General features: G+C 47.9%; 8 protein-coding genes across 8 annotated transcripts; 5 read left to right on the forward strand and 3 right to left on the reverse strand.

The window, feature by feature from the left end:
- Positions 1–177: 177 nt before the first annotated feature.
- FIESC28_10365 (uncharacterized protein) lies at positions 178–2,514 on the forward strand (the record flags this gene model as incomplete). The annotated part of the gene is made up of 3 exons (XM_031164497.1): positions 178–921; positions 985–1,199; positions 1,251–2,514. 3 exons carry the CDS (start codon positions 178–180, stop codon positions 2,512–2,514), a joined length of 2,223 nt encoding a protein of 740 aa, XP_031011449.1.
- An 808-nt stretch (positions 2,515–3,322) lies between these two features.
- On the forward strand, positions 3,323–5,099 carry FIESC28_10366 (uncharacterized protein; the record flags this gene model as incomplete). Its single annotated transcript, XM_031164498.1, has 4 exons — positions 3,323–3,928; positions 3,980–4,390; positions 4,441–4,977; positions 5,031–5,099. The coding sequence occupies 4 exons, from the start codon at positions 3,323–3,325 to the stop codon at positions 5,097–5,099; spliced, it is 1,623 nt and encodes a 540-aa protein (XP_031011450.1).
- Positions 5,100–6,300: 1,201 nt separating this feature from the next.
- Positions 6,301–7,305, forward strand: FIESC28_10367 (uncharacterized protein; the record flags this gene model as incomplete). Its single annotated transcript, XM_031164499.1, has 3 exons — positions 6,301–6,704; positions 6,798–7,046; positions 7,101–7,305. 3 exons carry the CDS (start codon positions 6,301–6,303, stop codon positions 7,303–7,305), a joined length of 858 nt encoding a protein of 285 aa, XP_031011451.1.
- A 3,004-nt stretch (positions 7,306–10,309) lies between these two features.
- FIESC28_10368 (uncharacterized protein) lies at positions 10,310–11,242 on the forward strand (the record flags this gene model as incomplete). The annotated part of the gene is made up of 1 exon (XM_031164500.1): positions 10,310–11,242. The coding sequence occupies one exon, from the start codon at positions 10,310–10,312 to the stop codon at positions 11,240–11,242; it is 933 nt and encodes a 310-aa protein (XP_031011452.1).
- Positions 11,243–11,664: 422 nt separating this feature from the next.
- FIESC28_10369 (uncharacterized protein) lies at positions 11,665–12,957 on the reverse strand (the record flags this gene model as incomplete). Its single annotated transcript, XM_031164501.1, has 3 exons — positions 11,665–12,162; positions 12,217–12,366; positions 12,499–12,957. The coding sequence occupies 3 exons, from the start codon at positions 12,955–12,957 to the stop codon at positions 11,665–11,667; spliced, it is 1,107 nt and encodes a 368-aa protein (XP_031011453.1).
- A 420-nt stretch (positions 12,958–13,377) lies between these two features.
- Positions 13,378–14,910, reverse strand: FIESC28_10370 (uncharacterized protein; the record flags this gene model as incomplete). Its single annotated transcript, XM_031164502.1, has 5 exons — positions 13,378–13,883; positions 13,933–14,437; positions 14,487–14,613; positions 14,673–14,704; positions 14,758–14,910. 5 exons carry the CDS (start codon positions 14,908–14,910, stop codon positions 13,378–13,380), a joined length of 1,323 nt encoding a protein of 440 aa, XP_031011454.1.
- A 2,327-nt stretch (positions 14,911–17,237) lies between these two features.
- FIESC28_10371 (uncharacterized protein) lies at positions 17,238–18,531 on the reverse strand (the record flags this gene model as incomplete). Its single annotated transcript, XM_031164503.1, has 2 exons — positions 17,238–18,152; positions 18,202–18,531. 2 exons carry the CDS (start codon positions 18,529–18,531, stop codon positions 17,238–17,240), a joined length of 1,245 nt encoding a protein of 414 aa, XP_031011455.1.
- Positions 18,532–20,097: 1,566 nt separating this feature from the next.
- FIESC28_10372 (uncharacterized protein) lies at positions 20,098–21,129 on the forward strand (the record flags this gene model as incomplete). Its single annotated transcript, XM_031164504.1, has 1 exon — positions 20,098–21,129. One exon carries the CDS (start codon positions 20,098–20,100, stop codon positions 21,127–21,129), a length of 1,032 nt encoding a protein of 343 aa, XP_031011456.1.
- Positions 21,130–22,105: the final 976 nt, after the last annotated feature.

Genomic DNA, 22,105 nt, shown 5'->3' on the forward strand with positions numbered 1-22,105 from the left:
CTGGGTGTGGGAGTTAGGAATATCGACTGTGACTCACCTCCCCGTTCCTTACTACCAAGCACTTGCTTGCATTCAAGGTCGAGCTCTGGACTAACGGGACTCCCCGACCTAGCTTCAGGACACCTCTGGCCGTCAGTCGACTGTCCTTTTACTTCATACCCACCTTGCATCTAAGCCATGTCCTTCACCCACCCTCGTCGAAGGACTCCGGTGACTCGCCCGGACAGCGACACCGAGAATGTTTTGTCCCTTAAGAACAGCTCTACCCTCCGCAAGGGTGCGACCTTTCACTCTCCTACTTCACCATCTTTGACTTCGGACGTCACCTTCGTCCCTCCTACTCTGCCTCGAGCTCAGTCTCATCTGGATGATGTTGTCGATGCCAACCGTCGACGTGTGGCCTTGACTCTCAACGACATCGACGAGGCTCTGGCTAAGACCCAAGAGCTCTCTCTGTCACCCAAGTCAAAGCCCAAGACTCTTCGCGACACCAGTCTGCCCATCCCTCGTGGCTTCCTCGAGGGACCCATCGTCGATCCCAAGATGACAAAAGAGGAAGACAGGCGCACTTTGCGCCCTAGAATTCGCTCTTCGCGAGACCATGCACACCTGTCTGACAGCGGTTTGGGTACATCGGTGGCTTCCACAAACGAGAAGCGGGATGCAGTCACTGCATCAAAGGAGACAAAAGCGCAACAAACACGATGCATCACAAGGTCTGCTGCTTCCACGGCGGGGAAGCTTCCTTCACTGGGATCTAAAGCTGTTAACCGCATTCACGAGCATACTCTGCGCCCTTTGTTGGCCAAGCCGACTCTCAAGGAGTTTGAGCCCATTGTTCTTGACATCCCCAGAAGAATTCGATCAAAGGAAATTATTTGCTTGCGAGATCTTGAGAAGACTTTGATCTTTATGGCACCGGTAAGTCAGCTTCTGACTGGTAATGGCGTTTGGGAAAATACTTATCGGAGTTTGTCTTTAAAGGAGAAAGCCAAATCAGCAACATTGTACCTGGATTTCTGCCTTACGTCCGTCCGATGCATTCAAGCGACCGTCGAATATCTTAGCGACCGCGAGCAAATTCGACCTGCTGATCGACCTTACACTAACGGATACTTCCTCGACCTTAAGGATCAAATTCTAGAATACGGAAAACAACTTGCCGCCAAGAACAGCGGCGACGACATGGATATCGACGCGTATGTACCCAGCTTCGTTCCCTTGGATCATCCAACTAACTTTCCCACAAGATCTGATGAGATCAAGCTCATTGGTGGCCTATCTGAGAACGGTCGTCCTGCCGAACTCGTCCGTGTTCGCAAGGACGGCACTTACATCTCTCTTGAGACTGGTAAGCCTGTCGAGACAGACGACGATATGCCAGTCCAGATGAAGCGCTCTTTGAGCCAGCAGCTGGAGGATGAGGAGGAGATCCAGCGATCCATGGCTCGTCGTAAGAAGAACGCCTCCCCCGAGGAGCTGGCCCCCAAGAAGTGCCGTGAGCCTGGTTGCAACAAGGAATTTAAGCGACCCTGTGACCTCACAAAGCATGAAAAGACACATTCTCGTCCTTGGAAGTGCCCTGTCCCGACTTGCAAGTACCACAACTACGGTTGGCCTACCGAGAAGGAAATGGATCGACACCATAACGACAAGCACTCCGATGCCCCTGCTATGTATGAGTGCGCGTTCAAGCCTTGCCCGTACAAGTCAAAGCGTGAATCAAACTGCAAACAGCACATGGAGAAGGCTCACGGCTGGACCTATGTTCGAACCAAGACCAACGGCAAGAAGCTGCCTTCGATCGCTGGCAGTGTTCAACAGCAGACACCTCCTCTGGGCAACATGTCGACACCATCTTCGACCGAGTACAACAGTGTACCCACGCCTCCTCAAAACGACGTGACCCAGTTCATGGGTAACGACTTTCCTCTCTACCCTACTGACTCCGACTGGATGTCACACAACAACATCCCTTCTGAGGCGATGCATTTGGACTTGACTCTTGACTCAACTTCACCTGCTTCTGCTAGTTCTTACGAGCAATATGCGCCATACCAGAACGGCTCGGCTTTTATTCTCGATAACGAAGATCTCTACGCTGCCCACATGCAGCTTCCGACTCAACTCCCCACACCCGAGCAACTCATGTACAGCAACCCCAAGATGATGCAACAACAGCTGCCTATGTATCAGCAAGTTCCTCAGCAGGTTCCTGTTCAGGCTGCTCCATCTCAATTCTCACCAACTGGTCAGGAGACTGCCATGCTCTTTACTCCCAACTCACTGAGAGATGTTGATGAGGGATTCGATGACTCCTTTGGCGGAGACGGAATGGATTTTCCACTCTTCCCTAGTGGCGACAACATGATTAAGACCAATGATTATCCGTCGCTATTTGGCGAGATTCCCAGTGCCAATCTGAGCTTCTCCCAAAATTCCCAAGACCTTTTCCAAATGGACTGGTCTAGCATGCAACCGGAAATGAATTTCTCGCCAAACCGCTTCGATTAGGGGATCGATGGCTTGCCGAGATACTTTCCTCCATACGACAATGAACACAATGAGTAAAGGGGAACTTACTCAAAATTGTATAATGTTCCCCAACAAAATTGCCAAACAGCTTTTGGTTTGATGAGATACGAAACACTAGTTTATAGGCCACCCAGCGCGGGATAAGGTCTTTTCATGTATTGCAGACGTTTGCTTGACTTTTGGAGCTTGCTTCGCTCTCCTTGAGAGATTAGGAGGAGAAGGAATTGGCCTTCCAGCGGATTTTTCACGAGGAGGAAATGTCTATTGGCCCTCGAGTTGGGTATTAGGATGCGCAACACTATTTCACTCCACTACTTCAGAGTGCAGTTCGGTTCAGCAAGAGATAGGTTTTGTTTAGCTAGTATAGAGTTCGCCTCTCCTCTTATGGGATAGAAATACACCCACATCATGTACAATAACTTGTTCCATGTGACCTTCAGAGTTTGCCGTAGGCTTCAAGTTTACAAGTAATATTTGGTGTATCTTCACCTCTGCTCGGTTAGTCATGAAGCGTTACAGGTGGTCTTCTATTTCTGTGCTTATTTGTGAAATAAGCGCAACTACAAAGGATGAGCTAAGGATCCGTTGGGATGAATGACTTGGGATATGGTGTCTTTGCATGTCAATTGTTTGGGTTGGATTTCAACAAATCTCAATACTCAAATCCTGTGCGATATAGGGTAACCTTATATCGAAGTGGGCCTCGATATCTCGCTTCCCGTGATGAACGAAACTGCACCAGGCAACTCTTCCAACCGCGTCCCTCTCTCTACCTACAACGCGCAAGATGTGCGGAATTCATGCTTCCATCACCACAAGTTCCGACCAGGCCCTATCGTCAGAACTAGAACGATGTCTCTGCAACAGAGGACCCGATCACACAGGGACTGTGAAGACGCAGCTCGACAACGGCCAAGGTGAACTCTTTCTCACCTTCACGTCGACTGTTTTATCGCTACGAGGAGATCATGTAGCAAAACAGCCGCTTGTCGATCCTATCACCGGATCTGTCCTCTGCTGGAACGGAGAGGCTTGGGCCATTCGAGGAGAGCCTGTACAGGGCAATGATGGTGAAGCTATTCTAGCTCTGCTGGCCGAGGCCAGTCAGGGCTCGGGAGATGTTATGGATGTTCTGCGAGCTATCGAAGGACCCTTTGCATTCATTTATCTGGACAAACCTGCCAAGCGGCTTTACTATGGACGCGATCGACTTGGTCGTCGGTCTTTGCTTGTCAAAGACGGACTCCCTTTTGCTCTTTCAAGTATCGCCGTGACACCGGTTGAGGGATGGACCGAGGTTGAAGCTGATGGATACTATACTCTGGATTTATCTGTTGATGTTTCTGGCGGACTGTTGCCAGAGCGACATGACTGGACTGCTGACACTTCCTTGGTGAGTTGTGCGTGAGTATTACCCCGAAAAGCCTGCTACTTACGTTCTCAGGTATCGAACATTGGTGTGTTCAACGATGAGATCCCGCAACAGAGTTTTTCTTTAGAGCCAAACTCGAGATCCGTGCAGGAGCTACATACTCGTCTGGTTGACTCTCTTCGGCTACGAGTTTTAGACGTTCCACTACCCCCAAAAGCTACATCTACAGATGCACGAGTCGCCGTGCTATTCTCAGGTGGTCTTGACTGCACCGTACTAGCGCGCTTGTCCCATGATATGATTCCGCTGGATCAGAGCATTGACTTGATCAACGTCGCGTTTGAGAATCCCAGAATAGCAGGGCAATTTCCCGACCTGTCACAGGAGGATCTTTATGAGAAGTGCCCGGATCGGATGACGGGCAGAAATGCATTTGCAGAGCTCAGCCACGTTTGCCCTGGTAGGACATGGCGGTTTGTAACCGTAGGTGAACAAGGGACGCACAGAGATGAAGACGCACTGACTGGTCGCAGGTAAACGTACCTTATGCCGAAAATCTTGAGCACCGACCTGAGGTTATTCGCCTAATCCACCCCCACAACACAGAGATGGACTTGTCGATCGCCTGTGCCTTATACTTTGCTGCAAGAGGACAAGGACTAGGCGAGACAAACACTGGATCGACACCGCAGCCATACAGCACGACGGCACGAGTGTTGCTGTCGGGACTGGGAGCTGATGAGCTGTTTGGTGGATATGGTCGACACGGTGTAGCTTATACACGGGGCGGCTACGCTGGAGTTGTGAAGGAGTTGAAGCTTGACGTGAGTCGGCTCGGAAAGAGAAATCTCGGCCGAGATGACAGGGCCATGTCTCACTGGGGCCGAGAAGTAAGATTCCCTTACCTCGATGAGCGGTTTGTCAAGTGGGCAATCGAGTCTCCGGTATGGGACAAGTGCGATTTTGAAAATCCAAGTGGTGAAGACGTTTTGGATGCAGAGAAGAGAGTACTGCGACTGGTTTCGCAGTCTCTTGGCATGAAGACTGTTTCACGGGAGAAGAAGCGCGCTGTAAGTGTTTTCAGTTTTGAAGCAAAGGTCCTACCACTAACGAATCTTGATAGATACAATTCGGTGCGAGAACAGCCAAGATGGAGAGTGGAAAGACCAAAGGAACAACGCTTCTCTCCTGATACAGTCCTGAAGTGTATTCTGTCTAAGACAGTCAAGTGACTGGATTGTTGACTCTGCTATGATGATTCTTCAGATACTTCCGAAGCATTTGAAACATGGGCATAAAACATTGATTGAATGACTGTGCGTTTGCGGAGATGACTTTAATGTTATCTACTGCTAACCCTTTGTTCTGATTTGTTTATGGCGTTGACAATGTTGATGAGGTCGTAAAGGCAAGTCTGAGCTTGAGTTTGATGATGACCGTATTCAAGGGATGGGATGATGGCATTGATAGATAGATAAATGGATAAAAATGCCATGGAGAAGCTATGACATTGATCGACCCACTTACGATACGAGAGATGGCCCCTGTAACATGCCTTAGCCTGGCTTGCTAGGTGCCCAAATGCTGTAATCGCCTAGACTTTTGTTGCATGTGGTAGCATCTATGGCAGGGAGACAGCCGAATTATCCGCGCCAGCATGTCATTGCCAGTGAATATCTCAATGAAACAAGCGCAGATCCAATCAAAACCGCATCATAATGGTCTTTTCTACTCAACGCCAAGCAGCTGCCAAGCGAAAAATGCCATCATTCGATACCCGTTCAAAACCGGTGGAAACTACCAAGAATAGAAGGGCGTCCACTGTTTTGCATGGGCGGGCGGTTGAACTGGGCGGTGGCCAACTGAAAGCAGTGGTTGTGGTGCGACGAGCCCCTGCATCCATCGAATCGACGCGATGGTTTAGGCACTTTAACCCCCTGCGAGGGAATCCAAAACACCCCTGGCCCCTGTAACTTTCAGGTGTCTTTCAGGTCCCGTCCCCCTCCAAGGCCTCCATCGGCGCGCTTCTGTTTCCGAATGGAGCCCGTTTTGCCTCTCTGGCGCGCGCCAAAACTTCGAAGGGAGGGAAGGAACAAAAAGGAAGCTGTTCCCTCTTTTGCTTCCCTTTCTATTTATTTATTATTCTGATTATTCCTCATTCATTTTTATTGATTTGTTTTATTCTATACTTTCTCTCTTTTTTTATTGTCTCAATTGAACGTTTCATTCTGTCGTTTTTTCTAGTTTCAGTATTTCATTCTTTATTTCCTTTTACTGTCATTAACAAAATCAATACGAATCGAGGCCTCCCAAAGGAACACCAAAATTAACACGTTCTCAATCGCATCATCACGACTATCTCTTATCCCCCAATTCTTCATACCGGTTTCTTAATGCTTGGAAACTTCATCGGGGTCAGGGACCAGGATTCCTACTCAAACTCGACAACTTCATCATCATCTTTATCTCCCACGTCTGCGACGGGCTACAGCAGTTTTATCAACCAAGAAGAAGACGACAACATGCGTAAAGGAAACCGTCCTCCTCCGCTGAACCTCAGCATCGTCCCTAGGCCGAGATCTCTTCCCCGACTATCTACGACCCCTCAGCCAATCGCTAAGGAGCTCACTCCTTTACTGACTCCTCTGCCTGAAGAGGCCGAGGAACCCACCGGACCTGTGGTTCGCGCTGTCAGAATTGCGGTGGATTTCATGCAGATAGTTTCATGTCTGCTTGTCATTCTGATGCTGGCCGTCTTTCTTGTTTCATATGCCGGAGCTGTCAACTCCTGTCATGGGTATGTCTCCATCCGTTCATCCCTTCACCCATGCATATATAAGCACATTATATATCATGAGGCTCAACCAAGCGGAGCTAACTCTAGTCTTAGTCTCAAAGCACTTGTGCTCATTGCGACCCTCGTTTGCGATGTTGGCCTTGGCATGTGGTCTATCGTCAACAACGATAAGCCATGGTCTGGCTCCGCTGTCTTGCTAAGGACGCTCACAGCTTCAGTGCTCGTTGGCAGTCTTATCTCCTTCCTTGCAGTGGATGGAGTCTTCCCAGCAGACTACACATACTGGGGTCTTCCCCTATCACAATCCGGTGCTCCGGTACTGTGTCTCGTCTCTGCTATTCTGTACGTTTATTCTTCTTTCGTTTCTTGATGTGCAACATACTAATCCTTTCTCAGGGGATGGAATCTCGTTCACGTTGTGCTGTCTCAGCGAACAACAGAATGCTGGGCTCGACTGTGCTCCTGGTGGCAGCGACAGAAGATCAGACGACGACTCGTGTCCGGCAGGGGACATAGACGAGGACGCAGCGGACCCTGGTGGTTCAACTCTCGACAGTCGACTTTGGAAAAGGGAGGCTACAACTGTGTCTCATCATTATGAGTTATGACTTTTTCTTACTGTTGATCGGAGAAGAGCGGCTTTGGATATGAGGGAGTTTCAAGATCGGGAAATATGTACCCGGTCTCATTCGTCTATTGCTCCATGATGTATAGGATGGAGCATATAGCAGGGGGGATAAAGTGGATGTAATAAGTCCTTGTCCTTGTCGTTTAGTACGATATAGGCGAGAAGAAGAACACTGACCGAGTGGCAAAGACCACAAATCATGAATACATTCTCTTGTTTCAATTTGGTTTGTCTTGGTGAAGTCAAGAAGGCGAATTTTGGTGAATGAAAGGAAGGATATAAGTGTAAGTCCGTCAGGGTGTCAGAAGAATTGGCTGCTGAGACCGTAAGAGACGAAATAATTAGGTCACCTTATGATAGCTTATGCCAATATTTAGGCTACTTGATTTCTTAAGCCTTAGACAATTCTTCTGACACCCACATGTGAGTGTTAAATAATCACGTTGGTGTTTTCTGCCATGTTGTCTCTACAAACAGGATTGCATGTCGTCAACACTTTTCACCTACAAGAATGCACCGCATAGACTTCATAACAGTATTTGGTTCTGATTATCTGAATCATATCCATGACCGTAATGCCTTCATACATGTTTACCTGGATCGAGCCATGGCATGCCCAACTCGAGGTCTCGAGTACTTAGTATAGGGTATGTTCTTCAGCATTGGCAATAATGGGAAGGCATTAGAGAGCCCAATGTTTAATCTATGATTGACTCACGCAATAAACAGTAAGTTAGAATTCTTGACATGATCAAATATGCTTTGGGCTCATGACTGCCCAAAGTGGTGAAATTACTCTGAGGAATCGCCTTGTTGCGGCTCCGTATCTCCATTGCGCAAGATTGATCCCTGACTCTACCGTCATTCCTCTCCGCATGCGTTTCCATCTAATGGCAAGTTCCGAAGATGCTGAACTATTGATTTTAGACGATATTGCCAGACTGATGCTAAAGAGTGGAAATAAACGTGAACGAACTAAATAATTCCGCTGTGGATGTTGGCTCGGCACAGACGATGTAGAGAGTCAGGAGACTCATTTCGGAGTTGTGACTAACATCTCAACCTCTTGAGCCTTCAAGGTAGAAAGAGATCAAAGAGCACGTCCACTATAACTCTATGCCAAGGCTTTTAGATTAAATATCCTGTCAGTGATTGAATAGGTACGTGCTGGAGAAGCTTAAAGATGTTGATTGAAGAGAGAGGTCATTGATCAAGGATGGTCCATGCTGATAGAGACTAGAACAAGCCAATTCCTGGATCAGAAACAGGTGATGGCGTAACTTAGCATGAGATAAAAGAAGCCATCACCGTCACCACCAAAAGACGACGAACCGTGCGCAGGCCACTATTGGATTGTACTACCAGAGCCTGAAACCTTCAAGGGCAAGCCACGAGAGACTTTGCACTAGAGACAGTATTCTCCGCAGAGGCAAAAAATAAAGAAGAAAAGAGTCTAGACTTTGAGGTCTTGTTGATGAGGCTCCACTGCTCAGCTGTGCCTGAAATATGCGCCACTCAGGGGAAGTTATCTCCAATACAATATCTCAAGATGCATTTGTTAGAGACATTATTAGGCATCAACTATCAACCGTCAAAGGATCTACAGACTGTAGATCACTAAAGATCTTATACTTGCAGCAAAGGGTATCTCATTTTACTGACAGATCGCGTCAGGCCAGGGACGACAATAGAGAATGTCGATCTGCCGAAGCTCGAAACAACCACAATCCCCACCTCCACAGAGAGGATTTCCTCCCTTGCAAGTCTCTCTAACTTGGATAGGTAGACTTTGCTCATGTAAACTCCGATCTCTGCAGCAAGTAGATGAAATCCACCAACTTTAAAAATAAACATCGACAGCAGCCACATGTTTCAGAGGCAGGTAGGCCTCAACTTAGTCTACTGCACACTTGACCTCATGGAAAAGATATCACATCACCTGCTAGACCTAGTTATCGTTCAAGGACATTCCCAGAAAGAACCAAGACTCAACTGAAGTTGCCCAGAATTCTCAGGCCTGAAACGTTACTCTCTCTTTTCACTCAAGACTCAAGTGTAATTTAACTAAATACTACGCCTAAAAGACTAACGTCCAAGCCGTCAACTAACCTCTTTGAGGTTAAAGCTGCGAATTGATTTGTTGGATCGACCACTACGGCCCGAGAAATGAAACATTTATCCCAGTCTTGTCTTTGCTGAAGACGGTACGGAACCTGATAATGGGGACTTGGCTTCTTTCTTTTTGCTGGATAGGAGTTGTGAGACTCTACTCTGGGTGAATATACGATGCAAAGCAAATATACTCCATTAGGTTGTCAAGTGCGAAGTCAGTAAAAAGCATTGTTAGTTGATAAAGATGAATAGAGTAGATTCATAATGCATTGTAATGTCAGCTCTACGCCATCACGATCTCCTATACAAATCAAGACTAACAAACCACTCAAGCGACAGCCCGTGGCCAAGACTATCAAAGTCAATAGTAAACTAGAAGCCCGGCTCAACGATCCAGGTCCCAAATCACGACCCAGCTCATCAGTCTGTGCTCTCCAAACCATCCTCGTCCTGGCTAGCAGCGCGTAGGCAATGCCTGCTCTACGGTCTACCCAGACTCTCTTGTCACTCGTGCTTGGACCTCCTCCAGACCGTCACCGTTGGACCCTGCACCGAAGGCTATCGGATAACATGCCATGACGCTAGCAGGGTGGTAATCTGTAAGTTACGGCGATGCTGAGTGTAGTACAGAGGCCTGCTTTGTGATAGAAGATAAAAATATCCTTGGCTTCAGAGAGACTGTTCTGGGCTATATAAGATGTCTGGATGACCCGTATCATTAAGTCTTTCTCATCAGCATCTGCATCTTCTTTCTTTCTACTCATTCACTTTCATTCACTTCACAGCCTCAACGGCATATCTTGACACTCACTTTCAAACTTTTGCTACTACACACTCTCGCTTTCCTACGAAACAAACAGCAAACATGTACTTCTCCAACGTCCTCGTTACTCTGGCCTCGATGGCCACCATGGCTTCCGCCATTCCTGCCCCTGATGCCCTCCTCGATACCACCGTTGCCAGCATCTCTCCTGCCGACTACACCATCAACCTCGATGCTTCTGCTTCTGCTTCTGCTTCCGGTCTCCAGACCCGCACTAGCTTCTCCTGCCCCGGTGCCATGTCCTACTGCCCTTGGACCAAGGCCTGCTCTTGCCCCGTTGGCCAGACCTGGGATGCTAAGGCCAAGCGATGCGCCGGTCAGAAGACCAGCGGCTGCTACGCTAAGCCTTCCACCAGTGCCTACGTCAAGGCCGGTGTTGATGTCAAGCTCGGCTCTTACTGCGCTGCTTCCCCTTACAAGATCGTCAAGTACAACACCAAGCACTCTTACTGCCAGGCCAGCCTCAAGAACACTGTCTTCCTTGCTCCTCTCGCCATTGGTGCTGAGATCGATCTCTACGGTGGCAAGGCTATCGATGTCTCCGCCAAGGCTAGTGCTAGCCTCAAGACCGTCTGCTCTGGTCTTGCCGGTCTCTACCTCGAGAGCTCTGTCGATGCCGTCGCTCTCTTCAACACCAACAAGTACGGATACTCTGTCCGCCCCGGTGCCGTAACTGGTGGTCTTTCTTTCGCCATTGGTGACTCCCTCAAGGGCCTGACCTGCCGTCTCGGCCTCGGAAACTGCGCTGTCTACGACTGTGTCTCCTACTGCTCCAAGGGCTGCAAGAACTACATTGACGTCCGCGGCCAGGTTGGTGGCTACGTCAACGGTCTTGCTGGTTTCTGTGTTGTCAAGGACACCGTTCTCTTCGTCAACAAGATCGGCACCTGCGCTTCTCTCAAGATCAATGGCCTCCTCAAGATTGTTGGCAGTATCCACGTCAGCATCAAGGGCCTCTTCAAGTGCAACTGCTAAGCAGTTAGCAACTGATATATCAAGAATCGACATGAATAGTTAGCCGAGCTAATCGAGCTCTAATGGTATAATTTCTAATGGGTGAAGGAATGTTTGGAGCCAGGACTTGGAAATGTCTTCGGATTACCGGATGATCTGATGCCGTCACGCCTGCTGGCGCTTGTTCTAATGTTTTGTTTTATAAGTACCTGATCAATCAATCAATTTTCTTAATGATACATCAAATCGCCCCAACCTTGTGCCAGTGACATCCCATGATGCAATCGTGATAACGACTTGGTTAAGTCTATTCTGGTCTCAATGCCTTTCAGCGCCTTTCATAACTCCTGGGTATGTATGCATTGCTAACAAACCTCTGAACAGCAGAAAAAAGAACTTCCTACCAAAAATATGCCCAAAGTATGCGCCTGTAACTCTTCCCATCAAGCGCCCACCGGATCCATAATCTGACGCCCAGCCCTGTCTACAAAGAAATGACTGAACGATTCCTCGTCGTTCTCATCCTTAAGAAGCGATCTGTCTTCTGTCTCGGGAGGTAGTTTGGAGTACAATCCCTCGCCAGCCTTTGCCCAAGTTGCAGGCAGGACGTTGACGTTATCTTCCTCCGGCGCACTTGTAATGACCTCAATGACACGAGTGCGCTTAAGAATCTTCTTAGTGGTCTTTTGCTTAGGCCTGTTCGCTTTATTAGTGAGCACATGGCCGTGTCGCGGCTTCTCGTCGTGTTTCGACGCCTTAGCAGGTCGAGGACCATTCAATAACTGACTCTCCCAATCAGGCGAGTCGAAAATTGGTAGGTCAGGATGTCGCTTTGACACCGAAACAAGGATATCGAGCAGAAGATTTGGTTTCATTTGATCGCAGAACGACAAAACGTTAAGCATGTCCATCTTTGACAATGTTTCGAAATATTTAGCTCGCTATCGCGACGTTAGCTGCTATATCCTGCTGGAATTCTATAGTGTTGTACTTACTGAAGCATGAGGTGCCTGGCCAGCACCGAAACCCACAAGATGAGGCTTTGCGGGAAAAACACCTCGGGGGAGGTTAGATAGTTGTCTTTGACGAAGACGGTCAATCTCCTGTTGCCGCTGCTGAGTGACCTTGCCCCTCAGACTAGCTGTCTGTTGTTGGCCTGCAGTGCATGATATGCATATGAAGTTCGCAGTATTCATAGACCCATTGTTGGTGGAGTTTGGATGACATTTTTGATGCCAATGCAAGAGACAATGGGTACATGTGAGCAAAGAACTAACATGGGCTGCTCCGTCACACTTTGAACATCGAGCCTCCTGTACTGTGGGTTGACTCTGAAGGACGACTTGGCGAGTAGGAGAAGGACCCTTCCAGGAAAATGGAATGGTGTTTTGAGTAAAATCGACCGTGATAGATGATTCATCTCGCTTTCGTTTTACTCCAGCGTTGAGTGAGTCCACTGTTATCGATTGGCCCTGTCTGGTTGGTGTAGGAATTGACAATGCGTCTTTGAGGTTTGTAACCACTGCATCGCCAGTATTCTGTCCGTTTATTGGCTGTGAATTTCCATTGAGACGTCTCAAGATGGCTGAGCCTTCAGACGTGAACTGAGGCGTGTATGAGGACTTCTTTGGGGTTGGTGGCGAAGGGTTGACATTTATGACCGCTTCGTCCGTCTCGAAAGATACGCTCAGCATCGGATCCAAGAGCTTAACGGGTATTCCCGGGAGTTGGTCCATTGTTCTTGTTCAGGATTTCCTCGTGAGGTTCGTCTGTTAGTCGTCTCACATGAGTGAGTCGATGTCAGGCCAAGAGTCTACAACGAGACTCGTCTTCCAAAATTGCAAGGATAAAAGTGATTCACCCTCGTTATAGGTAGATTGACATGTAGAATAAAGACTTTTGAGGGGATTATGCCAATGTTGGCTATTTTTGAGGGTTGAATCAGAGGATTTACATGGTTCAAAGTGAGATGTTCTGTTAGATTCAGCGACACGTGGTCACGTGGACGTCAGTCAATTGTCAGGTAAGGCAGGTACGACACAAGGTGCCACTGATCTTTGTGTTTTCCGTGGACAACATCAAGATTTCTATAATTCAATAAAATCTATGGACCGTTTTCCTGCATCTACGCGCAATCATGACTCTCTATTAATGGTCTATCCAATAGCACCCTTTTCTCTTAATGTTGTGACGTCGACTTCACTTAGCCCAAGATGCTCTTGCAGTATTTCATTTGTATGCTGTCCCAACATTGGCGGCACGCTGCGGATAGAAGGAGATGTTTCCGAGAACTTGACGGGCGTATTAACCATCTTTATAGGACCACATTCTTCGTGTTCCATTTCGACCACCATATTGCGAGCTTTTGTATGTTCGTGGTTGAGCGTTCCTTGGACATCGTTGATGGCGGCATAAGGCAGACCCTTGCCCTCGAAAACCTCAAGCCACTCTTGTGTTGTCTTGAGTTTGGTGATTGCCTCGATCTTGGCTTCTAGATCGTTGCGATGCGTGACTCTATCGGCGTTGGTTTTGTAGCGTGCATCGTCTTTCCACTGGGGCTGGCCTAGACCATCGCAAAGAACGCCAAAAAGACGGTCGTTACCTCCACCAAAGAGAATGCCTCCGTCTTTGGTTTCAAATGATTTGTACGGCACGATAGAAGCTTGGCATGTTAGTATCGAGGGTTTCCTGGGTATGGATGCCAGACTTACGATGAGCTGTTCCCCAGCGCCCAGAATCCTTCTTTCCACTGATCAAACAGCTACTGGCGATGTTTGCTAATGTTGCTGTTTGGCAATCACTTAACGCGACATCAATATGCTGACCCTTTCCAGACTTGGCCCTACCGAGAAGAGCCGCCATAACGCTGTTACTGGTATACAGACCAGTCGTCAAGTCTGTCACTGCGACACCAACCTTTACTGGGGGGCCATCTCTCTCTCCAGTGATATGCATCAATCCAAATTCTGCTTCCACCATGACATCGTAGCCTGCACGGGTTGAGTATGGCCCTGTCTGGCCGTATCCGGTGATGGAGGCATATATAAGACCCGGGTTAATCTTTCGGAGAGTTTCATAGTCCATGTTATACTTCTTGAGTGTCCCTGGGAGATAGTTTTCGACCAATACGTCGCATTTTGCCGCAAGCTTGTGAAGAATATCGACGCCCTCCTTATGCTGGAAAGACAGACCAAGTGACTTCTTGTTTCGGTTTGCCTATACACGATATGAGATAAGTGATCATAACTGTAAGCACGCGACTTACTCCTATGAAGTATGCCGACTCTCCGGGCCCTGCGGCTGACGATCCTTCCTTGTACTTTGCATACGGAGGTCCCCATGCTCGTGTATCATCACCTCGAGTAGGATGCTCGATTTTGATCACCTCAGCGCTGTTCATTGGCCACGTTAAACCGAGCATGGGTATGTAATCTGACATGAGCAGACTTACCCAAGATCGCCCAAAATCTGAGTACAATATGGCTGCGGGAGGTCAGCAATCATCCATGGCACAAGGATTTGGGGGAGAGACTTACTCCTGCTAGGACTCTGGTCATGTCCAGTACGCGAATGCCCTCAAGCGGAAGTCCGGTTCCTACAGCACTGGAATACCGACGTAGGCCGCGAGCATAGCCATTGATGGGGGTAGGCTTGGACCTTAGAGTCCGTAAAGCAAAGGACAGACTCATCCTTAGAAGTGAGGTCGGTAGGATCAAAGCTGAGTTATGATAGGATATAACGATAACGATCAATTGATATATGCGGATACATATATTGAACACCGGTTATCGGAACCGGAGTCGATCTAGAGCTTTGAGAGCTTCCAGGTTTCCTTCTCTAGTGGATGCGGGGATCATCACCTCGGCTTGTGCAGGCAATGGCCCAATTATTACGGCTTCGGTGCCGAGTGACATGTTGCCGTTTCTAGAGGGTTTCGGCTCCGAATGTTGGAGTAGAGCTTCCCCAGATTTTATTATCGGCGATATTGAAGTTTTGCCGTGTAGATACCAACTCCATCGGCTATTGCAAAAGGAGCAGTCATTTTGACCATTAACAGAATGGTTACACATCATCTTATTAGAAAGAATAGTTATAGTGAAAGGTCGACTCAAGTTAAGTCAATAGATAACATCGGCAGTTGTATGGTTATTCAGCAAAACATCCTATCAACAGATGATTAAACTCACGACATCCACAAGCCGCGTAGTATTTTCCATCACATTTCTTTTCAAAAGAGCTGAGCCTGTGAGCTTGCGCCAGTGTCATGCGTTGCATTTTGGCGCAGCATATGTCGATCTTTGAATGAACTGCCTCAGCCACTGTTGTTGGTTACCAGTACTACCAAACCATGGCTTGAAGTTTCGCAAGAAAGAACAAAACAACTTGATTTCTCATTTGATGAATTCAATAGAAAATCCTTCTCAGCTCGTCATGATATCGTCCATCTCTCATTAGCTGAAGACAAAAAAAAACTAACGCATCCCACTCAATGCCGTTCATATCCATGTCTCATATTCAGCTCGATTATAGGTTTAACAGGGCCATAGCCACCACCAGCTCGAATTTAGTGCTTGGTAGCTCCCATCGGGAATAGTAGTCTCCTGCTATCTACTTGACTTGGCTGCTGATTCTGGCACTCTGATAGACTGAGAAGGATCTCGATCCTTGTTCACGCTCGTCTCACGTTTCTTGGCGATCTATTTTCTACTTCACCTTTATCATTAACCCATGTGCATGCATACAGACAAAGAGTCTAGAAGAGAGAAGATGCAGTTTGCTCCCAAAGATAGACCTCAACAAGCCTGGGGTATGTGTTTCAGATAATCGTATTCATCAGTTTGTTCTCTCGGCATTTATCAATTAAGCTTGTTGGTTATTACTATGTCTTCTCGTTTTCCTGGACCCTGAATGACATCCCTGGTCTTCCGACCCATTTATAGAACCGCGCCTCAAGAGTGCGAGCCGTTCTGCGCCCATACAAGACCGCTGATCAGCCCAAGAACTTTAAGCTCAGGCTTGGGGATGGACAGATAGAGTAAAGTAGAGTAGCATAACCTTACGTGGCATTGCGGCGTATAACCGTTTCCCCGTTGCTAGGATCATCCCATTTAGAACTATGGCTTGCTTCTTTTGCTTTGTTGTGGGTGTTTCCCCGGCATTTTCACACACCACTTCAGTCTTGGAATGTCTTGAAAAGCTATTATAAAGTACAGTAACCCGCGACATGTCAAGACTTTCTCATCCATCATTTCGTTTGTTTTCTTTTTTCCTCTCGTTTTTATTCCTTCGTTATCATGCCTATCTTCAGCTATCTCTGCTCGTGGGTGAAGCCACGCCAGAAATGTCCTGATGAACCATCTACTACGTTTTGTCTTGGCAAGAAGAAAAGAACAAAGTCAGGCCTAAGCAAGTCAGACAACGAAGACCATCAAAGATCAATCATGATTCGAAAATCATTGCAGAGTCGCGCGTCCTCGAGAGCGACCGGACGGCCTGGAGATGAGAACTACGACACCGAGGAGGAGGATAGCAACACAAGCCTTAGGACAGATTGGAAGGCGTACGAAGCAGACATTCAGCGAAACAAATCAACCTTGATGCGATCTCATCCTGGAGTTGACCGCACGAGAATACAGACTCGCGGAGGCTCTTCTTCATCTCGACCTCTACCACAGTCTTTTGGTTCCAGCTCGACGAACCCTTATTCTCCTACCTCCCCAACATCAACAATTTCAATATCAAGTCCAGCTTCACCTGGAATTGAAAGGGCTTTCTCATAGCCCCAATACCAAAACATGAAGAATGCATCATGACGAGACCATAACTACGACGACATATATACCACCGTATTTACTTGACACGAACGAACACCTACGAAGGAGATGCATATAATACCACGAGCCTGACGGCGTTTAAAACACTGAGATCATGTTACAGCATGTAAGGCGTATCTTGTAATTTAAGCTTCGATTCTGTAAATACCATTTCACCTATAATATCATAAAATCTACAACCCTTAAGCAAATTGACTTTGGATCTCGTTTGTGACGTTGACAAACTTCTCCCACTGTTTCCAGGCCTCCCCGCTCTTCAGAGCCCAGCGAGCTCTTCGCACACCCTCCTTCCAGCGCATGCCACCAGGGCCGCGCTCAGTGATGACCTTGCCATCGTCTCCCTCACCCATGTTGCTGGTGTCAGCCTCGCAGATACCAGATGTGACAAGGAGAGCGGCAGTGTTGAGCAGAACAAACTCGAGAATGGGGTCGTTGTCGGGGAGTTCGTTGTGCAAAATCCGAGACAAAATCTCTGCGTTCTCCTCGGGTTCCTTACCAGAGGATACCGTGTTTAGGGGATGAGTGCTCAGACCAAAGTCACTGGGGTGTACGGTGAAGTGCTCAACCTCGAGCTTTCCGGGGCTGGTCTCGGTCACCTTCCAGCACAGGGTGTTTCCAGCGCAGCTGACTTCGTCGAGGTCCTCCTCACCACAAATGATGAGAGCCTTCTTGAAGCCAGCCATGCACAGCGCCTCAGCAAAGGCGGGACCAAGATCTCTTCTACCAACGCCAATGACACGGGCCTCAAGAACGTCCTCGACAGGGTTGGCCAAGGGGCCTAGGTTGTTGAAGACTGTCCTCCAAGGAAGTTGCTTACGGATAGGTGCAACGTAGCGCATGCCGGTGTGGAACACAGGGGCGAACAAGAAAGTGTAGTTGGTCTCTGAGTACGCCTTGACCAATGTATCTGGGCGGACAGCGCTGATGACGGGAGCCCGAGGCTTCATGCAGGCGACCAAATCAGCACTTCCAGACTTTGAGGTGCTGGCTTTGTTGCCGTGCTTAGAGACCATGAGCAGAGCTGAGGCCAGAATAGATGATGTGGTACTGATGTTAAAGGTATCATGACCGTCACCACCAGTTCCAACGATATCACACTAACAGGTTAGCAACCACCCGATAAACAGGCATGGATGATAGACTCACTAGTCCACCTCCGTAGTTTCCCTCCTTTCGTCCTCTTTGTTCAATGACTTTCCTGAGCTCCTCTACAGGGATTGGTGCAGCTGCTTCCCGCATAACACGGGCACACTCAGCGAGGACATCTGCTCTGAAATCAAGCTTGGTGAAATGTAGAGCCATGAGCAGAGAGGCTGTTTGAGCCTCTGTGACTTGGTTTGTGAAGAAGTGAGAGATGGCCTCGGCAATCTCCTGGGGAGAGACGGCAGACTCGGTAGGCCAGAGCTTGGTGAGAAGAGGTTTGATATTGACAGGTGGTAGGTCATTTTGCCCAGTGTTCTGAGATTGAGGTGCCATTTTTGGTGGTTTTGATGAGTGTTATTTCCAGGTAAGAACAGAGACTTGATAGTATATACTGAACAAGTTCGACTGAGGCAAGAATTGACCGGGGTCTGTCTCGTCTTTGTGCAACTTTTTGAATGTTTGTCCCATTGACTCAAACTGTTGAATGAGTCGAGAGTACGTACCTACTGCGGAGTATTAGAGCTGCATGATTGGCCGACCTCGGACAATGCAAACTCTAGCGTCGAGTTGGACAAAGGGAGACGAAAATAAAAAGACATTTCATGATGCGTGTCTTGCTAAAACATGACAGAATATGACTTGGAGGGTTGAGTTTTTATGTCAATTGCTACTGGCTGAAACCGAAGGCATTGTTCCTACAGCAAACTGGCAAACTACAATATGGAAACAACAAGCCCTGAGCAATATCGAAAAGAGCATTGGTGAAAAGAATGACGTCGAAAGAGGAGCTCTACTAGAATTGCTAAGGTCTTGGCAACAAAGAGGTCTCCGCTGTGGCTGTAACAATACACACGATTTCAGGGTCCTAAGGCAGACTAACAAGAGCTTCCAGCCGCTTCTTAGAGACGACGATATAAAAGTTAGAGAAATGAGCAGGTGGCATTATACAGCGACTTAATTTGCTGGAGATGAAAACGTTCTTTGTTTAGCTTCTCTTCTTTCATGTTCTATTGAACTCAAAACAGACGCTGATCTTCAACTCGATTTCATTACTAATACACTCGATCTCTTCCAGGCAGTTCACTCAGATCAGTATCACAAAGTTTACACAGCAAACGACGAGAATAAACACACGTAATGTGACTCATTTTACAGCTGGATCGCGGGTCCTAAACCTTGATAGAATATTGCCGTAGAATAAATCACATTGGATAGAAAATCTATGCGGCGTCACCAATGTCCCAACACAAAAAAGTGTATCTTTATCAAGACAAAGTTAGCTTTGTCAAACCTTCGCCATTATTGGGATATATAAAGACTCTCTCCTCCCTCTTGGAGAAGGCTCTGTCCAGAAGGCGGACAAGGCTTCATCCAAGATCCCTAGATTGGGAAGCAGAAGAATTTCCTCTAAGACTTAGGGGATCAAAAATAATTAGCCTAAGGGCAGGTCTAAGCTTGCATAAAGCGACCAAATTCTTTCGTCCCCTATGCTCTTCGCAGTGGATTTTCTGGCCAGACGAAGCCTTCATGAAGTCGAGAATCACGTGATCGTTATACGTGACTCTGAAACGAAGGACCTTTAGCCTTTAGGCATCTGCTGTAAGCTTTCGGCTGTGCAGTGATTCAGTGCTCGTGGAGAGTTCAGGCAAGAGCCCTCAAAGACCTAGAAGGCAGGTATATTAAGAAAGTGACTCCTTCCTTGCTTGCTTGTTTAATCTGTTCCTTACAACATTGTTTTTCTCTATCTCTGGACAGGCAAGAGCCCGGGCTTTACATTCTGGGTAGGTCAGCCAGAAACCAGCTTAGTCAGCCATGGTCCACTCATCAATCTAAGGCTTAGTGATCTAAGGTAAGCTGTATTATTTCATTTCTAACCTCAACAACACAACCTTCGCAACCATGCCCGACGGCCCAGCCTTCCAGGAGGACCTCAGCAACATCCTCGTCTGTCCCGAGTGCAGGATTGATCCCCCTCACCTCGTTGAGGAATTCTCCAATGGCGATACCGTGTGCGGCGACTGTGGTATGGTGGTAGGCAGTCGCATTATCGATACGCGATCCGAATGGCGTACCTTCGCCAACGACGACCAAGGCGGCGATGATCCCAGCCGTGTTGGTGGCCCGCAAGACGAGTTTATCGAGGGACAACAGCTCGCTACATCTGTAGCCTTTTCCGAATCGAAAGCTCACAAAGCTCTGTCGCGTACCCAAAACAATACCAACCAGGACAAGTCGCAGAAGGATCTCATGGCCGCGTACAAGGAGATTGTGTCGCTTTGCGACGCTATCAACATGGGCCAGAACGTCGCAAACGCTGCCAAGCACATCTTCAAACTCGTCGACAAGCACAAATTCCTCAAGGGAAAGCCTCAAGAAGCCGTCATCGCAGGCTGCATCTTCATCGCCTGCCGACAAAACAACGTACCTCGAACCTTCCGAGAAATCTTTAACCTGACTAGCGTGAGCAAAAAGGTGGTCGGCAGGGTTTTCAAGCAGCTCCAGTCCTTCTTGCAAAAGCTGCAAGAACAAGATGGCGAAGCTACAGGTCTCAACACGGTCACGAACTACGAAACTAATACAGTCGGTGGTGAGAAGTTGGTCCGTCGTTACGTTTCCGAGCTCGGCTTTAAGCACCAACAGAAGATTACCAAGATCGCCGAAAGGCTGGTCGAGCAGGCCAACGACATCTCGGCAGTCGCGGGACGATCACCTTTGTCCGTTGCAGCAGCCTGCATTTACATGGCATGCCACATTGCCGGCGAAGACCGCCCATCTTCTAGAATCGCCTTGCAAGTCGGGGTCAGCGATGGTACTGTCAAGACGGCCTACAAGCTGCTTTGGGCTGCGCGAAAGCAGTTGGTTCAGAACGAATGGCTCGAGGAGGCGGGCACGACCATGGAGTCGTTGCCAAAAGTGAACGCTGCGGCATAGAGAGGGAAATCAAGGTCAAAGGGTCAAAGGGTCAAAGGGTCAAAGGGTCAAAGGATGCAAGGTACAATATAGATTGAGACCGGAAAGGGAGTCGTTGTTGTTGTTATTATTACATTATACCTTGGGATTATGTTTTTAGGCGGCGTTGGGAGTCGCTACAGCGATAAATATTCAAAATTGAACAAAGGATCGATCATAAGCAAAGGTCCATTCAAGTAATCACATCATGCCTCCCGCACACTTGAAATTAGGTAGTCGTAGGTCTTGAAACTGGTCCTCTAAGGCTTGGGATGCTAAAATAAAATAGCCTAACTGCTAGTCTAAGCTCGCATAAGGGGACCAACCTATTCCGTCTCTTAGGTATGCTCAAGGCTCCCAACCTACGTAGTATTTCGTCTCTTATTCTGACGCCGTGTTTGGAAACAAACGTGCAGATGGGAAGGGAAAAGTGACTTGCATATACCGTAGTACAAGACGCAGGAGGGTGGCACCTAACGTCATGAAGAATGAGATGTTCTGATCCCCGATTATTTCCTCGAAGGGTTCAAGGGTCACTTGCATGCATGGATGGCTGTGTCAAAAGAGGGAGAAGCAGAAGAAGTGTGTGTTTGTGTGTGTGTTGCTAGGAGATCGTGATCGTACAGTAATAGTAATAGTAATCACCATGATGGGTGTTGTGCATCTCCAAGGTTGCAGATTCTCCATATCACATCACATCACCTTAAGCATCGTTTCGTTTATGCAGAGGCACGACATATAGAGCTGAGACCATGCGTACAGTGCAGCACAGAACTGAGATACAGTATAGTATAATTCTGTCGGCAAACTTTGTCGACGTCGTTGTTTCATGCATGTTGCTCAGTTTGACAGGTCTCGGCCCTAGCTCCATAGTGATGCGGATGCCCAGCTGCAGGCTCTGAAGAGTAGACAGGCTCCGTACTGTGCTGTCAGGCTGTACTGTAGAGTACATGTCTGG

This window comes from Fusarium coffeatum (assembly GCF_003316985.1).
Source record: "Fusarium coffeatum strain FIESC_28 chromosome Unknown BRIP53273_contig_302, whole genome shotgun sequence".
In the NCBI taxonomy this organism is placed as follows: Eukaryota; Fungi; Ascomycota; class Sordariomycetes; order Hypocreales; family Nectriaceae; genus Fusarium; species Fusarium coffeatum.